At 32.3% G+C, this 24,496-nt stretch overlaps 2 protein-coding genes across 4 annotated transcripts; one reads left to right on the top strand and one right to left on the bottom strand.

The window, feature by feature from the left end:
• The first annotated feature begins 1,713 nt into the window (after positions 1–1,713).
• Positions 1,714–11,933, top strand: LOC138325709 (uncharacterized). The gene is made up of 7 exons (XM_069271549.1): positions 1,714–2,359; positions 5,180–5,348; positions 6,117–6,305; positions 6,707–6,948; positions 7,388–7,594; positions 8,066–8,315; positions 9,429–11,933. Exons 1-7 carry the CDS (start codon positions 2,293–2,295, stop codon positions 9,577–9,579), a joined length of 1,275 nt encoding a protein of 424 aa, XP_069127650.1. The 5' UTR covers positions 1,714–2,292; the 3' UTR covers positions 9,580–11,933.
• On the bottom strand, positions 11,532–24,351 carry LOC138325691 (malonyl-CoA decarboxylase, mitochondrial-like). 3 transcript variants are annotated; one of them, XM_069271521.1, is made up of 10 exons: positions 24,201–24,351; positions 19,921–20,079; positions 19,226–19,366; positions 18,742–18,882; positions 18,278–18,430; positions 17,834–17,998; positions 17,126–17,276; positions 16,490–16,648; positions 15,815–16,048; positions 11,532–14,598 (listed from the first exon to the last, which is right to left on the bottom strand). In XM_069271521.1, exons 1-10 carry the CDS (start codon positions 24,273–24,275, stop codon positions 14,390–14,392), a joined length of 1,587 nt encoding a protein of 528 aa, XP_069127622.1. In that variant the 5' UTR covers positions 24,276–24,351; the 3' UTR covers positions 11,532–14,389. The 3 variants fall into 3 exon arrangements, with proteins under 3 accessions (XP_069127622.1, XP_069127629.1, XP_069127638.1); XM_069271528.1 differs by lacking the exon at positions 24,201–24,351 and adding an exon at positions 23,849–24,006; XM_069271537.1 differs by lacking the exon at positions 24,201–24,351 and adding an exon at positions 20,635–20,734.
• Between the last annotated feature and the right edge of the window lie 145 nt (positions 24,352–24,496).

Raw genomic sequence — 24,496 nt, 5'->3', positions numbered from 1 at the left:
AAAAATCATTAAAGTTGATACACCGTTGACGAATGACATGTTTTCTCTATCAAATACAGGAGAAGACGAATTAGTATTTTTCTTCAGTTACAAAAGTTACTTACTTCAAGAAAAACATAAAAAAATATTATTATTTGCTGCCATGACAAAACATGACACTAATGTCCTATATAGAATGAAGTACTGATTGCGCATGTACCAAAAGCAAATAAATTATTATTATATATCATTTTGGTGTTAATTATCAAATTATATACACGATTGAATATCAGTTATTGTTCAAAATATGAGTATCAGTTATGCTCTATCGGTGGTGGAGCATCTTTAATAATGATATCTTATACTGATTATCAAATGTATGATGTCGTTTTGGCTTTTGGCTCCATTTACCACGTACATCACAGTTATTGTCAGTACACTATAAATCTTACCACTTGTGAATTCATAATAGCCAATCCATTTAATGACTTATGAGAGTACTTACTAACGTTTGAAATGAGGTACTTTGAGTAATCATACTTTAAATTCATCCACGATATTTCAGAGTTTACTACCATTGTCGTAATATCAACCCCAGAAAAAAAACATGAAAGACTATTTAGGCGTTTGATTGGTCAGCTCTTTTTTTTTCTCCTGAAATGCCTTCGAGTTTATCATATGATATATCTCAGGGATGGATACTAACAACAGTTATAGTAGCTACTAAAATATCGATAATAATTACAAAATGTCCTAGTCATAAGGAATATTAAAGATTTCACATGTCACTTGATGGTAAGCTGTATATGTTCGAATGAGGCTCTTCCGTTGCATAAAAAAGAAAAGTCTTACATTGTACCACAAGGTTGTCTACAAGCCCTAATTCACCACTATAAACATATCATTATATTAATCAAGTCTGTGGGAACATACCGAACGTTATCGGCCCAATCTTATAAATCCCGCTGATAGTTTTGAAAATCGTTAGTCCTGAAAGAACATATGGCCAGTATTCAAAAATAAAACCATATTTTACTCTGTTCAGAAGCCCTCGCCATGTATACTTATTTTAGCTGTAACATTTATAAAAACAACATAATTGAAGCTTATGCCAAGTTCGTCTCTCAAACAGGGTATCGTCTAAGAAGTATTTTAATCGAAACGACGCATATGCTACAATTCTAAAATAAATCTGTTTCAGTCAGTGCCAAACACAAAAATATATACTGTGGGTGAATTCTAGAAAACGCCAATGCTGGATGCAGGATATAGAGAAAGACAAACTGGCGAGTCACCGGCTACACTTTTCAAGATACAACCATATACAGTTTGTGTCGCATATGCTTTCTATATTTCAACAATACATAATAAGATTTTTATATGTAGCAGTGTTACATTTATTAACATATATTCGTATCAAAATGTTCAACAAATTTTTTTGTCCGACTTATAAACAATAAATCAACCAATAAAATTTCGATGGAATCAGCGCACGTGCTAAAAAATACAGCAAAAATATATGTGATATGTGTATTTCGACAATGCAAATTTGCAGTAGATCAATACATATTGATCTTGCTCAACCATATAGTTACAAAGCACATTTGTCTATATTGGTCTACGCAATAGGTATATAAAACAAATATATACTCCCATCAAACACATCAAACACTTCCCAATGACAGATGTATATTATATGTATACATTTCAATAACAGCTGCTGGTCGTCGGGGATATGAAAATAGTAATCAAATAGATTGCTTTCTCATTTTGAAATCATATCGTAGCATAATACATACAAGTGTGTTAGGAATAAACACATGTCTGCAAACGTTTAATGGTGCCAATGCGATCTCTAATAAATACGGATATATCTCAAACGAAATGTCATCAGAGAGACTGGTAAGTATATCGTCAAAATATATTGAAGTAGGGCAACATAATTCATATAAAGAAATAATGACTTTGCTGCCAATATTGGACAGGATGTTGTTGGTGAATTTGCATATGGCATTGACAGCCCATGTACACCATTGCATTTTCTTTGGAGTTAAAAAATCCTCAGTTTTATTAGGTAAGTGAAAGCTGATAGGAAAGCATAAATATCATTTTCCGTACAGTATTGTAGCATAGTCATTAATTAAGCTTTATTTTCATAACAGAGGTAAAATGTGGTCTAATAAAAGTTGTAAGATGGATCGACAGAGAATATTAGTTTGAGTAGTTATAACAAATATGCTGTTCTTTAGAAGATAAGGATATTTCTTTTCGTAGATTATCGAGACGAAAGGATTGACGGTTCTGGATACCGCTATGTTCATTGCGGGTTTGTTGGCGGGCACAGGGATATTGTCTTTACCAAAGGCCGTAGATAACATTGGTAAATATTGTCACTATTAATACATTAAATGGATATAATATCTTGTATATAGGATCTTAAATTACTGTTCATTTAAAGATATATTCTTCTGAGGTCCCGTTGAAGTCTCGTTTCGACAAAGATCAAAGAAGTTATGAGATTTTCAAATACAATTTATCAATATCTGTAACAAGTTGCCAGATGCTAATTTTGTCAAAAAATTACATTTCTATTTTTGGTAGATTTTTTTTATAAATGGATTTTAAGAAATGGCCCATTTGGCGGCCATTTTGAAATTGTGTCTTTTTTCGCTTTCATTACAGCGACAGTTTTACCATTTTTTACTGAAATTGTTTTTAATTAAATCATCACTGCGCCAGCATTTTTAGCTGTATCGAACTATTTTTTTCTGTAAATCTTGACTAGGTTCATGGTAATTAAAATAATGCGCATTAATGCGTGAATACACTTTTGTCACTTTATTTTTACATTTAATGCTACTTTGAGCTCTTTTATCTTTTACTCTAAAATACTGAAAAATAACAAATATTCGAATGGGGCAAAAAAGTAAACACACAGACCCCCGATTTTTCTGCCTTTAGAAAGAGCAACCCATTTCCTATTGATATGCAAAATATTAACAAAAGTTTAATACCACAACTGTTTCTATAAAGAATTAAATTTGGCAAAAATGACTGTAAATGGTGTATTTTGTAGCTCAAAATTAAGGGGACGGGATAGCATATGTTGTTATTCTGAGAAAAATATTAGTCTTATTATAAAAATTTGTGTATTTTAAAGAAGACTACAGGAAAATAAATTCTGCAATTATCTATAAATATCAAACACCTCAACAGGAAAATATGGCGTTTAACTCTCGTGTATATGGTCAAAACGGCAAAATTAAAAAAAATCAACTAGATATCTTTGAGTGACAATAGCTCAAAAACGAGCACACGAACATATGTTTTTCTTTCATTTTCTTTTATGGCCTGAACTGCTATTTCCAAAAATAAATCTATGTGAGAAAAAAGTTTAATACATGAAAATGTTGACTTCTCAGAGGAGTACATCCTTAATAGTTTTATGAAAAGAAACGAGTTTTTTTTTAATCAAGGCGAGCAAAAATTGAAACTTTGAGAGGAGATTCATAAATCTCATACGTAATGAACACAAATTTAAGATAATTTTTACAAAACAAAAACTACATTTCTAAGAATCTCACTTCAATATGTGTGGCGAAAATCTAGCTATGGCCGCCATTTTGTCCCGACGTCCTCGAAATCCTGACGACACATGATATTTCCTGACGTCATTTTAATGTTTCTGTCATGACGTCACAATAAATTCCTAGCCAATTGGTCACATAATATATATGCATACGATCGACCAGGCTGAGTTACACATGTAGCATGTCAAAAACAGGTCAAATTATATTGTATACATAACGTATATGTTGATTCTTTTTTAGAAACAAATTGTGGTCTTCATTTAAGCATTGATGTCACTATTTTTTTTAACTTCATCAGGGTATTAAAGAATTTTTTCTTCCAAACTGTGTGAACCGCGTAACGGATTCTCACAAAAGTTTGCCAAAATATATTTCATGAAAGTTAGAAAATAGTTACATCAATGCTTGTAATCAATTTTTCAGACTACCTGTTAATATAAAATACGTTAAAAATTACGATTCCATTGATTTTCCATTGGTTTATTTTTCTAAATCAATACGCAACGTCAACGTCTCTATTGTGACGTCATGATAACGTCGGGTTTTCCTGTCATTCTAAGATTTTTTCCTCATAAAGAATCTGCCTATATGAAGAAAAAGAATCTGCCTATATGAAGAAAATGAATCTGCCTATCAGAGAGTTGGATTTATTATGAAAATAAATAAAAATTAATTATTTTGATTTCAATCTATATGTAAATTCACGACAAGAAATTCGCGTATTTGATGGTTATAATGATAATATAAAGAGAATAATGGAGAACGAGATGATGATGATGATGATGATGATGATGATGATGATGATGATGGATGATGATAATGATGATGATGATGATGAATGATGATAATGATGATAATGATGGTAATGTGATGATGAAGATGAGGAGGAGGAGGATTTAAAGATGTTGATGGTTGATGTCATGGTTGATGACGCTTTTGTTATTTTAATAAGAATAATGCAGAATGACAGAGGTAATGAATGTGATGATGTGATATTCCAACACATATCATACATTGAATATTTGATTTAATTACGTGTAATGTTTGATGTAGATGGAGGAATGTCGAATACTTTTATATTTCTTCTGACCACTGAACCAATACATTAAAAGTTATATAATATTCGGCTACAACACTACTCGGATTGGTACGGAAGAGCAAGCGGTCCAAAGTATTGATGCGTTCTACACTTTATTTTTAAACCATATTATATGTTATTACTAATTAAAAGGTGTATACGCATTTGGATAAGATATGAAACGAATGCAAGAAGTTTTTATTCTTGTGAGCCGTGGCGAACAAAAATTAAAACTTCGAAACGAGTTTCTTAAAACCTCATATGAAATGAACGCAAAAAGATGCTTTTTATCACATATCTACAAATACCTACAAAACAAAGAAATTCTGAAAATCTAGTAGAGGCTGCCATTTTGTCCCGCCGTCCGCGTAATCCTAACGTTAATGTATTGTTTTTGTCTGACGTCACAATGAATTTCCAGCCAATGAGAATCTCTCCATGTCATATTATACAAGTGACATATGCAAAAATATTACATGGGCGAAATCACTGGAAATCAGGCGAATTACGTGATAAATAAATGTATTTCCAGGCTGGACTGGGCTGATATTAATTGTATTCTATGCAATACTATCTACATATACTAGTATACAGCTGGGTGAGGCGTGGAATATGGCGGCTGACCTATACGACGACTGCCGAGGACATGTTCAGAACCCGTATGAGCTACTGGCACAGAAAACCTACGGAAACAGTATCAGGTTTGTTATAGTGACCTAATCTTAACCTGATTATGATATTATATATTAAATATGATATAAGTATGAGACAATGACGTGTTACTTTTCAATTCCATGTATCAATAATCACGAAAAGAATTTATTGGCAATAATTCTTTCGTCACTTCAACAATATGTTTCAAAGAGGTTGCACTTAAGATTCAAAATTTCTTATTATTACATCATAGATAATTAAGGACGTAATATAGGGAACAACATACTAATGAAAATTAAACCTTTCAAACGGCCCATTCGTATAGAAGATTCAGCTCTGGATAGATTTTTGACCTGGCCAATGGTTTGTTATGAATTTCAAAAGTAAAAGTATTTTCTGACAGGTAATTATTCGGAGGTAACAATGATATGAATATAAAATCCAGATTGAAATTTAGGCTCAAAATATCAATTTTATATCTATTTAATGAATCATATAAAAAACATTAAAATCCAAAATTTTTCAGTACAAAATGCATCTTAGTTCAAAATGGCTACCCTGGTTTGAGTTTGAGCTGAATGTCTATCTTTTTTCATCGTGTGTTATATGGTTACATTGACTTTAGTTTATAGTTCACAATTAGTATTCAACTAATTGATAATACTGTAACACCAAAAACTTTGAATATTATGGTCTTTGTAAAAACATTTACTAAAAGTTGGTTGGTCTCAATTGCATATTAACAGCATGTATCTCAATCACAACAAAGGTCAGTTGTAAAAAGTATTATTTGACCTCTAAATTTCGATTTCCAGATACCTAGTATCCGTCTGCCTCTACATTAGCATGTTTGGTAGTACTATAGTAATGATACTGGTCATTGCCGATAACCTGGAGATCCTTGTACGTGATCTAGGATACGATGTCTCCAAATGTTTCTGGCTTTTGATCATCGTTGGTTGTTTAACGCCGGTATCGTGGCTCGGAACACCAAAAGATTTCTGGTAAATATAGTTTTTTGTAGTTTTTTTTCTGTTAAGACTGGTTATTGTTTTCCTCTATTGGGTTTTAATACACTATCCAACAGCATACTGTATATAACTGTTCGTGGTGAAAGGAGAAACTAGTACAATTTTAGATGCGTAAATTGATGGTTAACATTCATTGAAATGTTTCGTTTTAGAATTTAATTTGATATTTTCAGTATATGGCATTGCGAAAGGACTTCCATCATTCTTGCGTTTTAATTGGAAAGAATTAAAACATATTGAATTGATGTTCTTGCTGGTCAATACCGGTATTTATGCGTACAAATATTTTCCCTTTAATCATCAACATAATTAGGATATTATTTTTTCTATTGTTTTCGTTATAAAAAATTACAAATTGTTTCTCTTGCTCTAAGGTGGATGGCCTATGGCGCTGTAGCGGCCACCGTCCTATGTGTAGTTGCCATAGTGATCAGTTGTAGTTTGGATGCTCCAAACCATCCTATTGTCCGCCATCCAGGACCTGACTTAAAGAAGATTAGCCTCGGTATAGGTATAATTGCATATATCGACGGGGTACAGCCATATTGCCTAACATTTCTAATGGATATGAGAAAACCCAAACAATTTAAAGTAGCAGCAGTCATTGGCAGCATAAGTAAGCAGAATTGAACACACCAATTCCATCTATATCTATTCAGTGTCTTCTAAAGTCCTTTAAAGATACTCCACTGCCGACAGACAGAGCATAAATCACATTTATCGTTTGGACAATGATTGATGTTGAATTGTGTATATACATGTTAAAAATGTGTTTTGCTTTCGTTGTCTGTGAAATCAGTACCTAAATCCATGTGATTGTGACGTCATGTGTTTGGGAACGTAACGTCATACGTTTCGGAGAAAACGACGTAAATTGCGCTTACGAAATAATGACGTAACAATCGATACCTACCCACAAGGGAGCTAACTCTGTAATATGCAAAGACGGAATTGCTTCACTGGAAAAGAACCAAACGTATTCATACATTTATGTAGGTTTAAATGATGACAGGAAATATTAACGAATAGTTCTCATGTTATTAATATATTAACAGTCGTACTCATCCTCCTCTTATCGTCTGCGATCCCTGGATACCTTGTGTACGGGGAGGACCTAGAAGATAACATATTGAACAACCTACCATACGGGGTATTTTACTACATCGTCTTTATTTTCATCACTCTACATCTACTGTTGGCTACCACAACATCAATTAACCCTATCCTCCAAGCCGTCGAGCTGGTGTTCCATGTACCAAAAGGTTTGATTTTACTCAGAAATGTTTTGGTCCATTTGTTTATTAATTACCAAGTGCTGTAGTATTCTATTGGTCCATCGCTTTTTTATCAGTTATCAGAATATGCCGTTACAGTGCCACCTAGCAGTGACATTATTTTAATATATGTGGGCTTGTTTGTTAAGCTTCTTATCTCAAGAGATTTTTGCTAATAACGTTTGTACTGTCTTACACCGTCGGTTGATGTTCGAAGAAATGGTGACACATATAATCATTGTTCAGTTTTAATTAAATATTTACTTCCAAACCTGCTTTAGCGACCATCATCTATAACGATTACTTAATTAATAAAACCATTTTCTCAGAGTCACAAACGGTCAATTTCCTGACAATTTGGCCTGTGCACCATTTTTTCATCCTATGGGGCATTTTTATAGACATGTTTGAATGTATTGTAAATGTGTCATTCTCATTATTTTCTCTTTTTTATTTCAGTATTTACCTGGAAGAGGTGTGTATCCAGGTCTTGTGTTTTCTTTGGTATGTTATTTGTGGCCGAAACAATACCAAAGTTTAGCTCATTACAATCATTGTTAGGCGGATCGACGTATACTCTTCTGGGTACGATCTTCCCTGTTCTATTTTATACCAAAATGTGCAAAATCACGGCCGCTGCTGGCGCCCAGGTGGACAATTATAGCAGCCATTTTACTATGGAAACGAGTTCCTTATCGACTCACAAAACGTAAGTAAATTATGCAACAATAATTCACTTTTATTGAATATACGTATACATAGAGTAATTTTAGACAGAGACAAACATTTTGTTTTTTCATGGAAGGGTACTTAAATGCAAATACATTCTTTGAATGGATATTAAACTTTATTTTTGCATATTCAATACATATACCGTATCTTCGCAAAATTTCCGCGATTTCATCTAAAAATAAAAAAATAAAAATTCAATCATTTCTGAAAGTGGATAGTCGGGCAAAAGAAAGCTAAAGTCGGTAAAAGTGGTGTCAGTATATACAGTATAATTTCTAATGAAATAGAAAAAGCATATTTCCCATCTTCCCTTAAATCGCTCTGCAAGCGAGGAAATTTATTTATACTATAGGAATCCTAAAACGTCCCCCCCGGATAGCTGTGAACATAGCTGTGAACATTTCCACGCAGCCTCGCTTTCGAAGACTTAGGTAAATTTGATTTTAGAACTGTGTTTAATTTACACAGGACTTTTCCATAATTTCTTTGGTCAAAACTGGGCAACGTAAGCAGAAATTGACCATTGTTTTGATATGTAAGGACTTTTGGAAGGCCAATTAACACATTTATGCAGGTTTTCTTTGTCCGATTATTCACTTTAATATTCTTTGAGTCAAATTTCGCGATCATAGCAATGGTACGCGAAATCACGAAAATATCATCCCCGCAAAAAAATCGTTCCCGTGAAGATAAGCGGCTATACGGTATTTCGTGTCTTCGATAATTTCAAAACATTCGCAAACATTATGAAATTAACAAAGCTGCTGCATTTGAATCATTTTGTTATGTGTGATGTCGATGTGGAGGTTGGAGAGAGCTGACCTATGATATTGTTATAACTTTTGAATATGTCTGTGCAGCATTGATACATTGTACCTCTATGAAAGAGAGCGATGCACTGTTAACTATGAGATTATTTCTATAACTTTTGAATGTGTCTGTTATAGAGTCATACCTCTATGTAGGAGAGTGATGCACTATAAGTTTATTTCTGACTTTCTTAATGTTTCTATTGTGATGAAATACCTATATGGAGAAGAATGATGCACTATGAGATGATTTCTATAACGTTTGAACGTGTGTGTTGTAGAGTAATACCCCTATGGAGGAGAGTGCTGCACTATGAGATTATTGGCATAGGTGTGCTGTTTGGTGTAGCTACCTCTGTGTCCGCCATCATTATTATCGTGAGCCCTAACTCTTTCTCTATGCCATGCTACATCAACTTGGGCGACACGTGACTTTATCCAATTACTCAGGAGACACCATATATATTCCTATAACATGTATTGAGAACCTATCGAGTTTATCCAGCAATATTCATGCAAATTTGGTTACATTTTTGTCAAACTACATTCTTGATAATTTGTATGCACGTTTGTCTAACAACATTTATGATAATTTGCATACATTACAATTAATTAACCAAGATTTTGGAATAACTTGTATACGAATTATACACAAAAGTCATTAAAGATACTCCACCGCCGACAGAGTATAAATGACATTCATCATTTGAACAATAACTGGTGTTTAATCGTGTATATATATGTCTAATTAACATAAAAATAATATAAGATAATTTATTTTGCCTTTGTTGCATGAGCAATCATTACCCCATTCCATATAGGATATAGTGCCACGGATTTTTTTTCGGGATGCAATTAAATATATTTTATATTTTTAACTTGAAGTAAAATTAGAAGATCAAACTTTTCAATGGTGGTAATGGTGTAAATTAAATAACTTGTGTAACTGAAGAAAAATACTAAATCGCCTGCTGCTGTTTTTGATAGTGAAAAAATACCATATGTCAGCGATGGAGCATCTTTAAATTGTATATATTAGAACTTCAGAGGGCATACATCCAGTCTAATATCACAACTTCAGTATAAACTGAAATTTCATAATTTGGCGATGGGTCATGCTAGAACATTGAATAATCTATAATTCATTGTCTCGGTTCGATGAGAGTCGCCTGATGTCAATAAACATCTGGAGGCTTAAACATCTGTAGTACATAATTACATGTATAACAGTTTCGTTCTAGGAGAGAAGTGGGAGTAAAATCAATATTTTCATAGTTAAATCCTTTTCTTACAAAATTATGTTATCACCTTTAACAGTGTAATGTACTTTTCAATTCTGTTATGCCATAACTGTGCGAATTCTTGACAAGTTATTTTTCTTCAGTTATCTATCGGAAACCACACGGGAAGGTTTGACAAATAAAGCTGTAGAAATCATTCAAAGCACAAATTTTGGTGCCATATCAATATTAGTTACACAATTATTTTGCATTAGTATTTTAACATGCATGGAAAAGTCGCTTTACTATAAGTGATAACAAATATAAATGTGAAATGAACTGTTAGGCCACCTTGTCTTACCATGTATACATGTACTTTTTACTGTAATGTAGACGTAAATATAATGCTTTTTGACAGTACTGCCAACAATTTGACCTCTGTTATTTGTCTGTGGAATGTATATCTCAAAATGTTTGTTTCTTTTTGTGGTGAATAACATATAAAAATCTTGAAAATTGCTGCACATATAACTTAAACGTATTGTCTATAAATTGATATTTCGAAATGACAATTATGCATAACGGTGTTTAAACATGTTCTGAAAAAGAGACATTAGAAATCATGAAACTTTTATCTCATACTTATCTACGAAAATCATCGAAAACCATTAAATGCTAGATATAAATACATGAAAATTATGAGAAATTGCATAATGTCAATAAAGAATGTAACTGTATAACTTGCAATATGCGATGTATGTCTCAATTGAATTTATTTTGTGTACAAAATTTGCAAAATACTATTTATCGTAGGTGTTGTTATCATATTGTTGCGCTAATTGGATATTTGTATGATGTAAACACTGTTTCTATCATTGCATTTACGCAAATTCAACACTGTGCCAATATGTACTTTCATTTTTCGCTAAAATCATATTGTAGGAACACATCTTCGTTTGTAGCGGTAAGCCTAATAGTGAAGATAATTGACATATGGCTGTTCTAACAATGATGCTAATATGTGTAGACGGAACATTTAAACCTAGGAAATCAGTTAAAGTATGATTTTATACGTAGCCTTAACATTCATTTTAACCAGCAAAGTCATCCTAGCAAACACTGGCACTGGGATCCATCAAAATGAACGAAAAATATCAACAACAGTTTTATATTTATACATTTATTGATTAAGATTCAATAAACAATTAAAATCAATATCAAACTTACATACAATATCTGCACATATGATTCATGTTAGTTTGGCAACGGATTAAAATATCAAATCATATGTAACAAATCTAAAGATGGCTTTCCACGTGTTTGCGCTCAAATTTCCCCGGTGTTATGTATAAATTACAAACTTTGTTGGTAGTAAAAATTGGTAAAGAAAGTATTTAACTGTGAATATTATTTTGTAACCAGTATGGGTTTGAAAAGTGTTTTAAACCAAATGCGGATCTCGCAAAATTCAACGCAGATACGCGGAAACGCATCTCAAGAACTCAAACAATAAAGAGACTCTCTTGCCAACGAATTTCAATATTTTCATCGTTTTATTTTTTAATCGAATATCATGTTTTCACAAAAATGCAAACTGGCAACTGCTTCAATTTAAGATTATCTCAAATATATAGCACGTCTTCATTCATTTATGAAAGTTTTCTAAAAACTCTTTACTTAATGATATATCACAACACATCATTGAAAAGGCCACATCAGCAAGATATAACTGCACAACTTTGAATCAAGTGACATCAAATTTGCCTGAATATAACTCAATAAATTGTAGGTTGCCTGAACAACTTGATATATTGTAGGTTGTCTGAATAGCTTGTTATATTGTAGGTTACTTAAATAGCTTGTTATATTTTAGGTTGCCTCTACAGGTTGATATATTTTATTCTAATTCACTAGTTATTCTGTGTATTGCCAACTTCGTGTCAAAACGATAGCTTTATCGCTTTAGAGCATAGAATCACTTTGCACTATAACAACTGGAAACATACAATGTACTTCCACAGTACTTTAGCAGTTTTGAAGAAAATGCTAATAGCGCATTAATATTTTCGTATTAAGTTTCAAGTTTTATGCAGTAGAGTTTGAACCGCATTTTACTATTAGCTGTTTATTGCTGAATTGAAGAACTGAATATTCCTTTATGAATTTGAAACATATTCTGTATAGTTTATCAAATAAATGCAGTTTTTGCGTTATTGTCTACTTCTTAAAAAGTAACTAGAACACTGACACGTCAGAAAGGGCCCCGCTATGTGTCTGACGTGCTTAAGTGGAAAAGTAGTATTTTGACAACGAATTCTTCCATGTTAGCTATATGTTGCTAATAAATAATTAATGTCAACATTAATTGGGAAACCGATGATGGTACATTATTATAATTCTTTGGAAAAAGTCTTCCAAGTATTTAACTTGAATCCTGATTCCAAGCTAACATTACATTAAGAGCATACAATTAACTCAAATACCCCTTTTAAACAAGGTAAACCTCATAGTTTGCTGAAGAAACACATAACAAATGTGAAAGGAAGGGAATAAAGGTCTTGCTAAAATATTTTAATCATGTAAAAGGTTTTTTTCCATAAGAGTTGTATCTGCAAATAAACTCTGTGGAATGGTATATCTTTTCTTTGTCTCTGGAAAAACTTATTTTATTTATTATGTCATAACAAATTGTTAATAAGTCCAAAAATGGAAAATGTGTCCACAACCTTTGATGCAGTGACCCCATGATCTTACCTTTGGTCAGTCAAAACTTTGGTGAGTTGACTTCTTGTTTAATTCTGAACAACTCTGCTTCATTATAAATGTTGTAGCAAAATGTTCATGAGAAAATAATTTTTTTAAATTTGACCTTGACCTTTGACTTAGTAACCTTGGCCCATGACCTTACCTTTGGACAGTCAACTCCTTGTTTAATTCTGAACAACTTTGCATCATAATGTTATAACAAAATGTTTATCAGTTAAGAGCAACAACATTGTGATTTTTTTAAATGTTAAAATCCAAGATGGCCGATTTTTTAATTTAATTTCAGCCTGAAAAATTACCAAGCAGATCTAGGATGTATGGGGGATCATCATGTAAAATATGGGGAAAATACTCCACTCCCTTCCATCATTAATGTGCAAAAGAAAAAAAACGGACAGACGGACGGACGGACAGACAGACGGACAACCTGATTACCATAGGGCACCCGCATCTCGATGCGGGGCCCTAATTAATATTTACTATTAAGACTTATTGTCTTTTTATTGTCCTCGTTGTATAATATGTTTTCTACTTTGACGTGCAATTTGTAGATTATTCTTCAATCTGCCATATTCAGGCATTTCTTCAAGTAGTTTTATTCTAAGCTAATTGCAAATGGCTTCAAACAATTGAAGAACATTTAACAAGCTAACAAATAAAAATCAGCCATCAAACTCATCATTATAAAGCATACCCAATGAAAGTGATGTAAATATATATATAATTTCAAAGCAAAAATACTTTGATTTATCAAATTCAATACTGGTACATAACTAAATACATTACAACTTCAAATAAATTATAATATATCTATGTAGCTGGCATATGGTACCGCTTACAAGCATGTACATATGTACAAGGACAAAGGGTTATCAAATTTAACTAGAAATATATCTGTAAGACTTTAATTGCCAGAAAGGAGGTTTTATATGGTAGATGATGATGAGCCTCCTTTTGAAAAGTGACCTAATTTTCATGGTTGATAGATATGATATTTACCAGAACTACCCAAGAAATGACACAATATAATATTTCATATTTTGATCAGCCTACCTTTGAAAAGGTCGGTGACCTAGTTTTTCAATGTTACTGATGATGATCCTACTCCAGAAAGAAGATAATAGGATATTTCATATACGTTGATAAGCCTCCCTTTGAAAAGTGACTGATGTCTGTGGGTTGATAGTCTTTTCTCCAATAGAAGGCAGTATCAAGGACGTTATAAATCCTTGGCAGTATGAAATGGTTGATGGTAATCACAGTGTTAAAGTGGCCCAATCTTTCACATCATCAGATGCTGTTATTTCTCTAAGTTCTAGATATTTTCTACTGTTTTCTTCAGTGCTATCTAAGAAATAACGATAGTTCACCATCATACCACATGACTGATTTATGCCTCTCATTGACATGTCACCGAGCCAGTTAATCCTCCATAACACGGCACCATTACTTAGGTGGAAATTAGCTGGAAAGGAAAAAGGATTCTCATGCAGTATTTTGTTCAAATCCAATATGCAATATCTCATCTTTGTATATTAAAGAGTTATCTTCTCTTGTGACACGCAGTTTGAGCGAAGGTATTAAAGGGACATTTCACTCAGGCTAATTCTTTTACATAAACAAGAAGCAAAATATGGCATAAATGTATTGTTCTACATTTCTTATGAAACATATAACATAAAATATTGACAAATTCCACGTCATTATTTAGTATTTTAATTGATACTGTTGTAATTACAAATCGTTGATCAATACAATTAAGCAGGTACAATATGTACGCTATATCCATATCCGAGCCAAAGTCACGCATGTTAAACAAATGAACTACATAACCACTGTGGAGGTGATAAAATGTTTTTTTTAGGCAAGACAATTCACCTAATAAGGTAAACACACTACTGTCAGAGTGATTTGAGCAGTTCTAGACAAAAGTAGCATTACTCTACGAACAAGGGACAGGGTTCGTCATACAAGGTGTTCGATCACAATCTGTAATGGCGGACAGGTGAGCGAGTTCGAACATAACACGCATTTCAGCACCATGGGCTTTTCTGGCATATCACAGAAAGAACCGACTGGTCTAATTTCCATTAGAACTGGGTTTATTCTGATAAATGTACAAATTTTAATGTTCTCTTAGACTGAATTGTCCCTTTAATGTTGTATCATTAGTTTGTGTGCAAAAATTATGTTGTTTTCCTGAAAGTGTATGATGTTACCCTCACAAACACATGACGTTACAATCAATAACTACCTGCAAAGGGCAGATAACTCTGTAATATGTAAATTCATGTACATCATATTGTAACAGTCAATAAAATGACAAAAGTACATGTATTTGAAACATAACTATTCTGTACGTATATTAGAGTTATCTGTACTTGCGGGTAGGTATTGATTATGATGTCATGTATTTGCAAGCGTAACATCATATTTTTCAGAGACAACTACATTAACTTCGCTCACAAAATAGTGACGTCATAAATGGATACATCCCAAAAGGGAGGTAACTCTGTAACATGCAAAGACAATAACTTAAATTCATATGTAATCATAAGCTTTAGATGAACTTAAACTGAACACAAATGTGATTCCATTTCATATTTAGCTGTAACTACTTTTACAATCACTCCGTGGAAAATCCACAGCACCATTGATGTATTATTCAAGATTTTACATACCTACAGGATTAAGGGCATAACCTCGTCGTTTTTCTGTGTAAAGATACCGAGCACAGAGTCGCATCAATGGTCCCTGTAACACCTGACATACGTGTGCATTAGATACCCAGTTGTGTGTTTGTAAGACTCCTTTTAACACAGTCATCATGTTGGCGTTCTCTGGTTCTACGATCTCTCGTAACTTTTCGATTTCTGACTGGTACAACAAAGGGGGATCTACACTTTCAGACAAACCTGTAAAAACGAAACTAAAGGAGTCAAAATCTCCATTGGAACTTATTTCAATAAGTATTAAATAACATTCAATCAAGGAAGTACTTCTAAACTTCAATATCGTCATTACAAAGATAGTTGAAAACATTTTGATTCAAAATGTAATTTTTGAGGATTTATCTAAGTACAAAAACTGATCACATTGCAGAATTTGATAGTAAGTTTCCTTGGGTTAACTTGATTTGTCATCTTGTGCTTATAAAAATATAACTCAGTCAAATAAAGTCACTCTATTTGTATCAGATCTACATTTGCCAGCTCTATGTATCTGCATAAAAGAGTGCAAATCGGGTTGGCCTCAAGAGGCAAACTTTCAAATGTAATTATCATTTGAATCTATACAACTTTAATCAATTGTTCATCTTTATCAAATGCAATACTTCTCATTATTTTTTTACTTACTCTCAGCCTTCAGAGATTTATTAATCTCCATGATAAGCCAGTCCTTGAACCCAGGTATTGGAGACAGACTGGAAAACTTTCGAATGTTTGGGAACTCCATTTGAAGTTCCTGAACTGCCTTTTTGATTAAATAGTTGCCAAGATCAACACTCTGTAAACCTGTGAAAATAAAATAGAGCAATTTAGACATTCGTAAATATTCAGAATGGTACCAATTACAAACTCATGTCTAAATTTCTCCAAATAAGAGCCTGATTGACATACAGTGATCATACAACAGAACCCAGGAAAACGTACTCTGTATGCAGTATGCATTAGCAATTAAATAATTGATATTTTCTTTAAGTGTATGTACATGCCACAAAAATAAGGCAAATGTGCACTTCACATTTGGCCTGTACAAGCTTTTCTGACCAGGCCTATATGATTCATTTTAGCCATTGCCCCATTGCTGGAAATAATCCTGACTTGGCCCCTGGCAGGATCTAAAATAGTCTCATTAAAATTAAGACTTAGCCAATCAAATGTCTTACAATCAGTAATATCCTTTTTAATTGGTTAAGTTTTTCTATGATTCCTGGAGCCAGGTCAGAACAGTCATCGGCAAAGATCAATAGATGATTTAAATGCAATAACCTTTTTGTGTTGAAGTGATGGAATAGAACACAGCTGCATTTATTTTAGAAGGATCCTCTGTGTGAGACTCATGATCAGTCTCCACATTGGGTGGTGGAGGACTGTCCACTTCTTGTCTGACATTGCCTAGAGATGGCGTACGGATGATGGACTGAAACAAACAGAACAGCCAAGCATAAATAAAGGGGATATTCATCATGGGCCAATCTTTGGTGAGCACTAATAATAAGATTAATTCATGTACCATGTGATACCCGACTGTGGTATCCAAGTGCTAATGGAACAAAACTCTTTGTAATTTTCCCACTAAAATGATGTTAGTACGAGATATCATCTTTTAGCATCATTCCATCACTAATAGAAACAATAGTACCGCACAAACGTTATCTTGTATCACGTGGTATGTGAATTAGTCTCATTAAATGCTAAGCTACACAAGTTGTAAGAAAGAAAAATGAAGTGTCAAAGTCAATTATTAAGATAAATGTAGTTTTTCACTTATTTACAATTAGATAATCACTCAATTATGATTAAATGCAAATGTATTTAAACCTTGCTCAAGTATTAAGATATAAACATGAGACTTTCTCTACACTATTCATGCCAGTATACTACTATCGCATTATCGTTTTTGAATTGATCATGCAAATTGTATTAATGTAAGAAATAATATCTCTGTCCATATATAGAGGAAATTGTATTACTCACATGTATTGATGTAGAAATATCGTCTGTGAGAGCTGTATGGAGAACAACAACTGGTTCCTTGGGCATACTCTTGTGTGTGAAAACAAAACACCGGCGATATGACCCCACACGTCGCTTCAGATCTGCCCAGTTCCTTATTGGGTGGACGGCTTCATAATCTGAAATCTTAAGTCACAACAAAACTTGAAGCTTGTCATAGCAATCAGAAGTTGTAGGTTTAATGATTTAATAACAACAGATCAAAGGTTTTTGTTTGAAATAAAAAATTACCATTTTTTTTGCTAAATCAGAATGTTGCTTTACTAAAATCAAAATGATATAAAACGTGTTAATTTTTTCCCCTGTATGTTGAGTGTCCTCAAAGCTTATTCCATAAAATCATAATCAGGTACTGTTACAATAATTTTCAAGTTTAACAGTGACAAGTTTTGATAATATTGTTACCTTCTGAACCATATCACAAGATGACTCCCAGGTAATTCGTTGAAGTTTGAGAAATCCCACGGAGAACCAGAAGGTCAACAATTCTCTTATAGAACTCTGTAACACCTTCAGTCTGGCAAACTCCTTCTCACAATGGATTGTTGGGGCTTTTGTCTGTACAAAAAAAAAATAGAGAATGTATAATGTCAGTACATTAAGATAGAAGTTACATTTAGGTAAGTTCACAATAAAAAAAAATACAATTAAAATATAACATGTCCTTTATTTTTATCAAAATCACAAAACAATTACTGTATTTTTCTATCTTTAAACTATTAGCAATTACTGTATTTTTCTTTATTTTTTACTACGGACATGACATTATTTCTCCCACATCTCAGCAGTATGTCTGTCCCCCATATTGACTAGAAATTTGACTCCGCCCTCTTTCCTACAAACATGACATTATTTCTCCCATATCTCACCAGTATGTCCGCCCTCATATTGACTAGAAATTTGACTCCACCCTCGATCCTGCCAATTTTCTGAAACAGCTGTTGGTATCTTGGTACTAGAACACTGCGTAACCTTTCTTCAGAGTTCAGTAAGGCTGCTTCCCCTCTTCCCTGGCAGAACAATTAACATGGCGGTTAAAAACACATCACATATCACATCCTGACACCAAAATAAATTTAAGTATTGATGTCACAATTTTTATTTAAATCCACAGGAGCATGAATAAAAAATTTGCAAAATTAGTTTTTTTCCTTCTGTAGATAATGCATAACGTGACGCTACACAATTTGAAACGCTACCCAAAATGGAGCACTTTTGAATTATGTGATACAGAATTTTCAGTTTACAATCTAAACTAACAATAACTGTCCTGAATTAAGGGTACATATACTTAATGGGACAGGGGCAAGTATTGGTTAAATAGGATAATTTACTGAGTGATTTTAATATTACCTGTGCCGCTGTGACTCCTTTAGCAGCATCAACAACACTATCCTGGTTAACACTGTACTGTTGTGCCAACACTTTAAGGAAGATCACTTTCTCTTCTTGGTTCAAGTCATTATAGTGTTTCACAAACCTCTGGCACTTAGTCTGCAACAGAAATCACAATAAAAAAGTGAAATATATTTCCTTGTAACAAATCAGATACAGGCTTACCTCCCTTGAGTCAATGGAAATCATTATGAATAATACCGGGTAATATATATCTGATTAAATGAAATAAGGCATTCTTATTATATTATCATACTGCATATCCTCACAAGTGGCAAAACATAATTTCAGCATCTCAAATCACTAAATGACTACAAAAATTATCATTATGAATCAAGACTTACAGCATATATATTTCAAATAGATACCTACCAGGAATATGCTGTCAATCATTAGCAGAAAACATGTATAATTAATACTATACTAAATTCCAATCTAGTCATACATTAAAGTATAGATAGTTGGTTTTTATTGGCAGGGGATTAAAGTTTGCTCTATGCATGCACAGTCAAATTAATTCCGCAAACTGATTACTGTAATATTATAAATATGAAAGAGGATCGAGATCCCAAATTTTTTCCACACAAATTTAAACAACTACATGTATACAGTAATACTAAATTATTCAAGCCATTTTCACCAAGGATATTTACCTCTGATGATAAAACGCTGAGATCAGGGGAATTGAACACAGACTCTAAGAATCGGGAGGTGCTTTCAACATCATGTACAGTGGTTGGGATGTCAGTCCCACCATTCATGCTTCGGCATTGAGGAACTGTAATGGTTATTCCTGGCATATATTTCAAATGCTGAAAATCAATAAACATTTTATATTTATTCGCTTCATAACAGTTGTAATAATTTATCTGTAATGTAAAATGTTTAATTGTTTTAAATTAACATGATGATCTTTTAAAATAAACTAGAAATCTTTTAAGTAGAGTTTCTGTAATTCACAGCTTGTTGATTTTCTTTTGTTTACTTTGAACCGATTTTAAATATAATAGATTTCAGGCAATCTATAACAAACATATAAGTTATGAAGATCAAAAATAATTTTATCACCTAGTAAATAATATTTTTATCACCTATTCTACACTATTCTAGATCAGCAACTCACCATCCACATATAAACAATGCTTGATTTTGAAAAAATAAAAATCTTTTTAAATTTTGCAGACTTAACAAGACAATCTTATCAAAAATGTGTATGCTTAAATCAGTTTAAAAATAATGTAAAATATGTCAACAAAAAGAAATTATTAAATCAGATCTTTGAATATCAAATATAAACAAACAGTATCAAAATATAATGATGTGAATTTTATAAATATTATAATAATTTATATATATATATATCCTACCCCAAGGTTGTAAGAAATCATCTAATAAAGCCAAGCAGACTGACTTAATCTTTTAACGTTATCTTTCATTGTTAGTATACTGTGCAATGGTATTACCGAGAAGTCCTCTCGGTACATTGAGTTTTACCTGGAAAATCGGTTAGACGCACACACTTGTCTGTGCAGGCAGACGTGCACACACTACTAGTTACTGGTAATTGTTGTGTATGTACAGACAGCGGCTGCTTACAATAATTGATCAATCCGTACAGTCGTTAAAATGACTTAAATATGATGTAAAGCTGAATACAACAACAAGGCTGTCCAACAGAAATGTGTTAGGTTTAATATTTGCTATTCAGAATACAAAACCTGGAATGCAAGTAACTTGATGCTTTCCACAAATTAAATACCTCTAATACAGTGTATGTGTAGTTATAACACTTGACATGTGCATTATATATATTGGGACATATATGTATATGACCAATTAATTAAGCTTAAATATCATGATATAAATAAAACATACAGCGGAAATTTGATAAGTTTTAATTTTAAGGGAAATGTTTTATAATGTGTTATTTTTTTTAATCTTGAAAAAGCTAATTACAGCATTTATATTATTTCAATCTATTTCAAAAACTCTATTTAATTAAAATTAAAATTGCATCCATGTAAAATGCAAAAAAAATAAAAAAAATCAAATGTATTTAAAAATGAAACATAATTAAATATATAACATTGTAGAATATTCCATTACAACTGTAGTTCTAGACCATTTTGTTCCTAATTTTTTAAAGATAATAGTTTGACCCATCATGACCTGAACTATTGGCTAAATAAACTAAACAAAACAAAACAAACAAATATTATCTGTACATAATTACCAAACAAAAAATTCACCTGTAGAACAAAAATAGTTTTGTTTAAATGTTAAGATGCATATAGTTTTATAGTCTATTGACATTCTTTTTAAGTGGTCTGAAATCTTATCCTCTTCAATTGTCTCCCTAGAAACGAGAAATTCCTGGATTTTGCATTTGTAGGTCAACAAATCAGTCTGCTGGCTAAATATTGTACTATAAATCATGGTCATTATTGTCTATTGACATAAGATTTCATGATCACTGGTGCATTTCATACGGTGCTATATTACATTACATGAATTGTATTGCAAAAACTGTGCATGCTCAAGCTACACACATACAGCTGCGTCAACTTCGTGGAAACAGTGCTATTTATAGCTACATGTATATTAGTTATATAAGGAATGTAAGAATACACAGTGCAATAAATTGAGTAAAAATAACCACAATGTCACTTTTCTTTCCACTACGACCTTTTCAAGGAGTTTTGTTCTGTTAATTTTTATATTGTTGTCATTTCGTGTTTCTAATTAAACTCATGTTCTAGTCTTTATTGAACTATACGTTCAACAAGAACAGAAAAATATGAAAGGAATAACATTATTATCTTTGAAAAAAATGTAAAATTGCATCCCATTCAAATGATAGTGCTACAGTATAGATTTAAAGCTTAAGGTAATGGTCAAAAGCTGATGACATAAGTTTGGTATATAACCAGAATTTTATTTAACAAAATAATTTTGTTAAATTATCTTCTATTTCAAATTGTTAATTAAAACACACACAAAGATTTACATAAGGATATCATTCATTTATACATGTATATCTGATGACTAAAGATACAGATAACCAACCAAATAATTATAAAGATGTTCTGACATGTTATTATCAGTAGCCTTCAATCCACCCTAGCCCCGACCTTGGGGACATTTACCAGATACTGACTGTAGTTCAGTAGTTTTTCTCCAGATAATCTCCTTATACTTCTAAACTAGTACATATCCTTAAAGATGCTCTACCTCCAATAGAGCATAAACGATACCCGTCATTTGAACAATAACTGATGTATTATAGTTTTTTTCTGAACGCAAATATTTATTTCTAATATTTTTATCTTGAATTCAAATAGGGAGCTCAAACTTTTCAGTGGTGGTATGTACGAATTGGTGTAAAGTTTAAGCAACTTTTGTAACTGAAGGATGATACTAATGTGTCTGCGCCTGTTTTTTATATAGAAAAAAATACCATTCTTCGATGGTGGATCATCTTTAAATGATCCTGACAATATACAGCCAATTAAGGATGTTATTTTTACATAAAAAAGTGAATACCAAAATTTGTAGATGAAGGACAATGTGTGTTAATTATCATTAGGTAGATGGTGATTTACTATTGTTTTGATAGTTGTTTGGTTATCATTTGGAGAGACAAACAATCTGCATCTTTGTTCCAATTTTTTTTGTATAAAAGTTATACTTAATTAAAAATTAAAATGCAAAAAAAAAAAAAAAAAAAAAAAAAAAAAGGAAGAAAAAAATCATAAATAACATGCAAATGTACCACATATAGTATTCCATAGTTAATTAGTATGCATATTTTGACACCAATTTTACAACAAGTACATGTGCATTCACACATGTACCCTTATGCACAATATAGGTAGACAATAATTTAATTAGTTAAGTCCCACTACCTTTCTGAAACAAAAAAAAAAGTTTCTTACTAAAAAAAAATTCTGACAATCTATCAGGTACGAACACAGGTAAAAATTTATATGGAACTGACTATATTTGGTTTTCCATTGTTCTCCTATACCAACACTTTTCTCTGTTGTTCTCTAAAAAGTGGGCAAATGGAGAATACACCAAAATTATAACATAAGAAAATTTCTATTGATAGCTGAAGGTATTAGGTAACAACACCAAACAAATGTGATGCAAAATCTATGTTAAAAGTGAACATTTAATTCGCTGTTTAGCCTGATGGCGCAGTGATAGTCGACTAATGCGCAGTAATTAGGATGACAGAGGGAAATGTAATACAACACGCATTGTGAAAATTAACATTGATTTATTTTGATTAACTCCTTCAGAAGGTGATGATTGTGTAGTATTAACCAACAACGTTACGCCAATAACTTTTGCGACTCTTGAAAATTATCCATCTTGATTCCCATTCCCATAGTAAAAGTCAAAGCTGTTTCGGAACGGTAGTGGGACTTTAATTAAGTAACTGTCCAGAAATTAATAATATACAGTAGTTACATTTTTCAAATGAATGTAAAAACAAAATACATATATATATATATACAACCTCACTGGTGTTTAAATGTGCATTGAATTTATGTTCAATGAAAAGGTTTTACTTACGTTTTCAAAAAATAGATCCTGATCACAGAAGTTTGAATTTCTATATTTATCAAGCATAAGGTTTTAGTGTTATCCTCTGAACATTATGTGAAACAGAAAACTGACTTCTGATGAAATGCATGTCATACCTTGAATTCTACCCACCGAATGTTTATTTCCGAGAAATTATCATATAAAAAACTTCGAGTATTCGTGGAATTGGAAGGGAAAGCTCAAACTGGGTTCTCCGAATTCAGTTATCTTACAGTGACCTACTTTCGGTTTATCAATGGGCCTACATATTTGCTTCAAAATGTGCACCTAGTTGTAAAAAAATATAAATTGTCACTAGTTCAATCCAGTGTATACTAACCGTTTTAATGGCATGGAGTCGTTTAACAGTCGACCCCATATTTACTAATACTCGGAAAGTTAGCAATTTACTCATCTCACATCTCAGCGAGTCGAAGCTCTGACAGCAGGTGAGAAATGACCCGTGATTTTGACCTTTAAATGCGAGCTACGTCACAAAAAATGTGTAAAAGCTTACATCATTAGAAATAAATGACTATCTTAATGTGTAAAACGTCCACAAATTCCACTTTTGTATTGTATGCACATTTCATTTTATAATATTGACAGCTTTCGATAACATATGGTGTATAATTA

The sequence above is a fragment of the Argopecten irradians genome, chromosome 1 (assembly GCF_041381155.1).
Source record: "Argopecten irradians isolate NY chromosome 1, Ai_NY, whole genome shotgun sequence".
NCBI lineage: Eukaryota > Metazoa > Mollusca > Bivalvia > Pectinida > Pectinidae > Argopecten > Argopecten irradians.
The sequence above is the reverse complement of the archived record's forward strand: the minus strand, read 5'-3'. Positions and strand labels throughout refer to the sequence as shown.

Bases quoted from the DNA above. Each gene is read 5' to 3' on its own strand.
- LOC138325709 (XM_069271549.1), top strand. From the start codon at position 2,293: ATGTTCATTGCGGGTTTGTTGGCGGGCACAGGGATATTGTCTTTACCA. The intron at 6,949-7,387 runs GTAAGCAGAATT...ATATATTAACAG, and splicing joins AGCAGTCATTGGCAGCATAA to TCGTACTCATCCTCCTCTTA. The intron at 7,595-8,065 runs GTTTGATTTTAC...TTTTTATTTCAG, and splicing joins GGTGTTCCATGTACCAAAAG to TATTTACCTGGAAGAGGTGT.
- LOC138325691 (XM_069271521.1), bottom strand. From the start codon at position 24,275: ATGAGTAAATTGCTAACTTTCCGAGTATTAGTAAATATGGGGTCGACT. The intron at 18,431-18,741 runs GTGAGATATGGG...TTTTTTGTACAG, and splicing joins ATATGAGGGCGGACATACTG to ACAAAAGCCCCAACAATCCA. The intron at 16,049-16,489 runs GTAAGTAAAAAA...TCGTTTTTACAG, and splicing joins TAAATCTCTGAAGGCTGAGA to GTTTGTCTGAAAGTGTAGAT.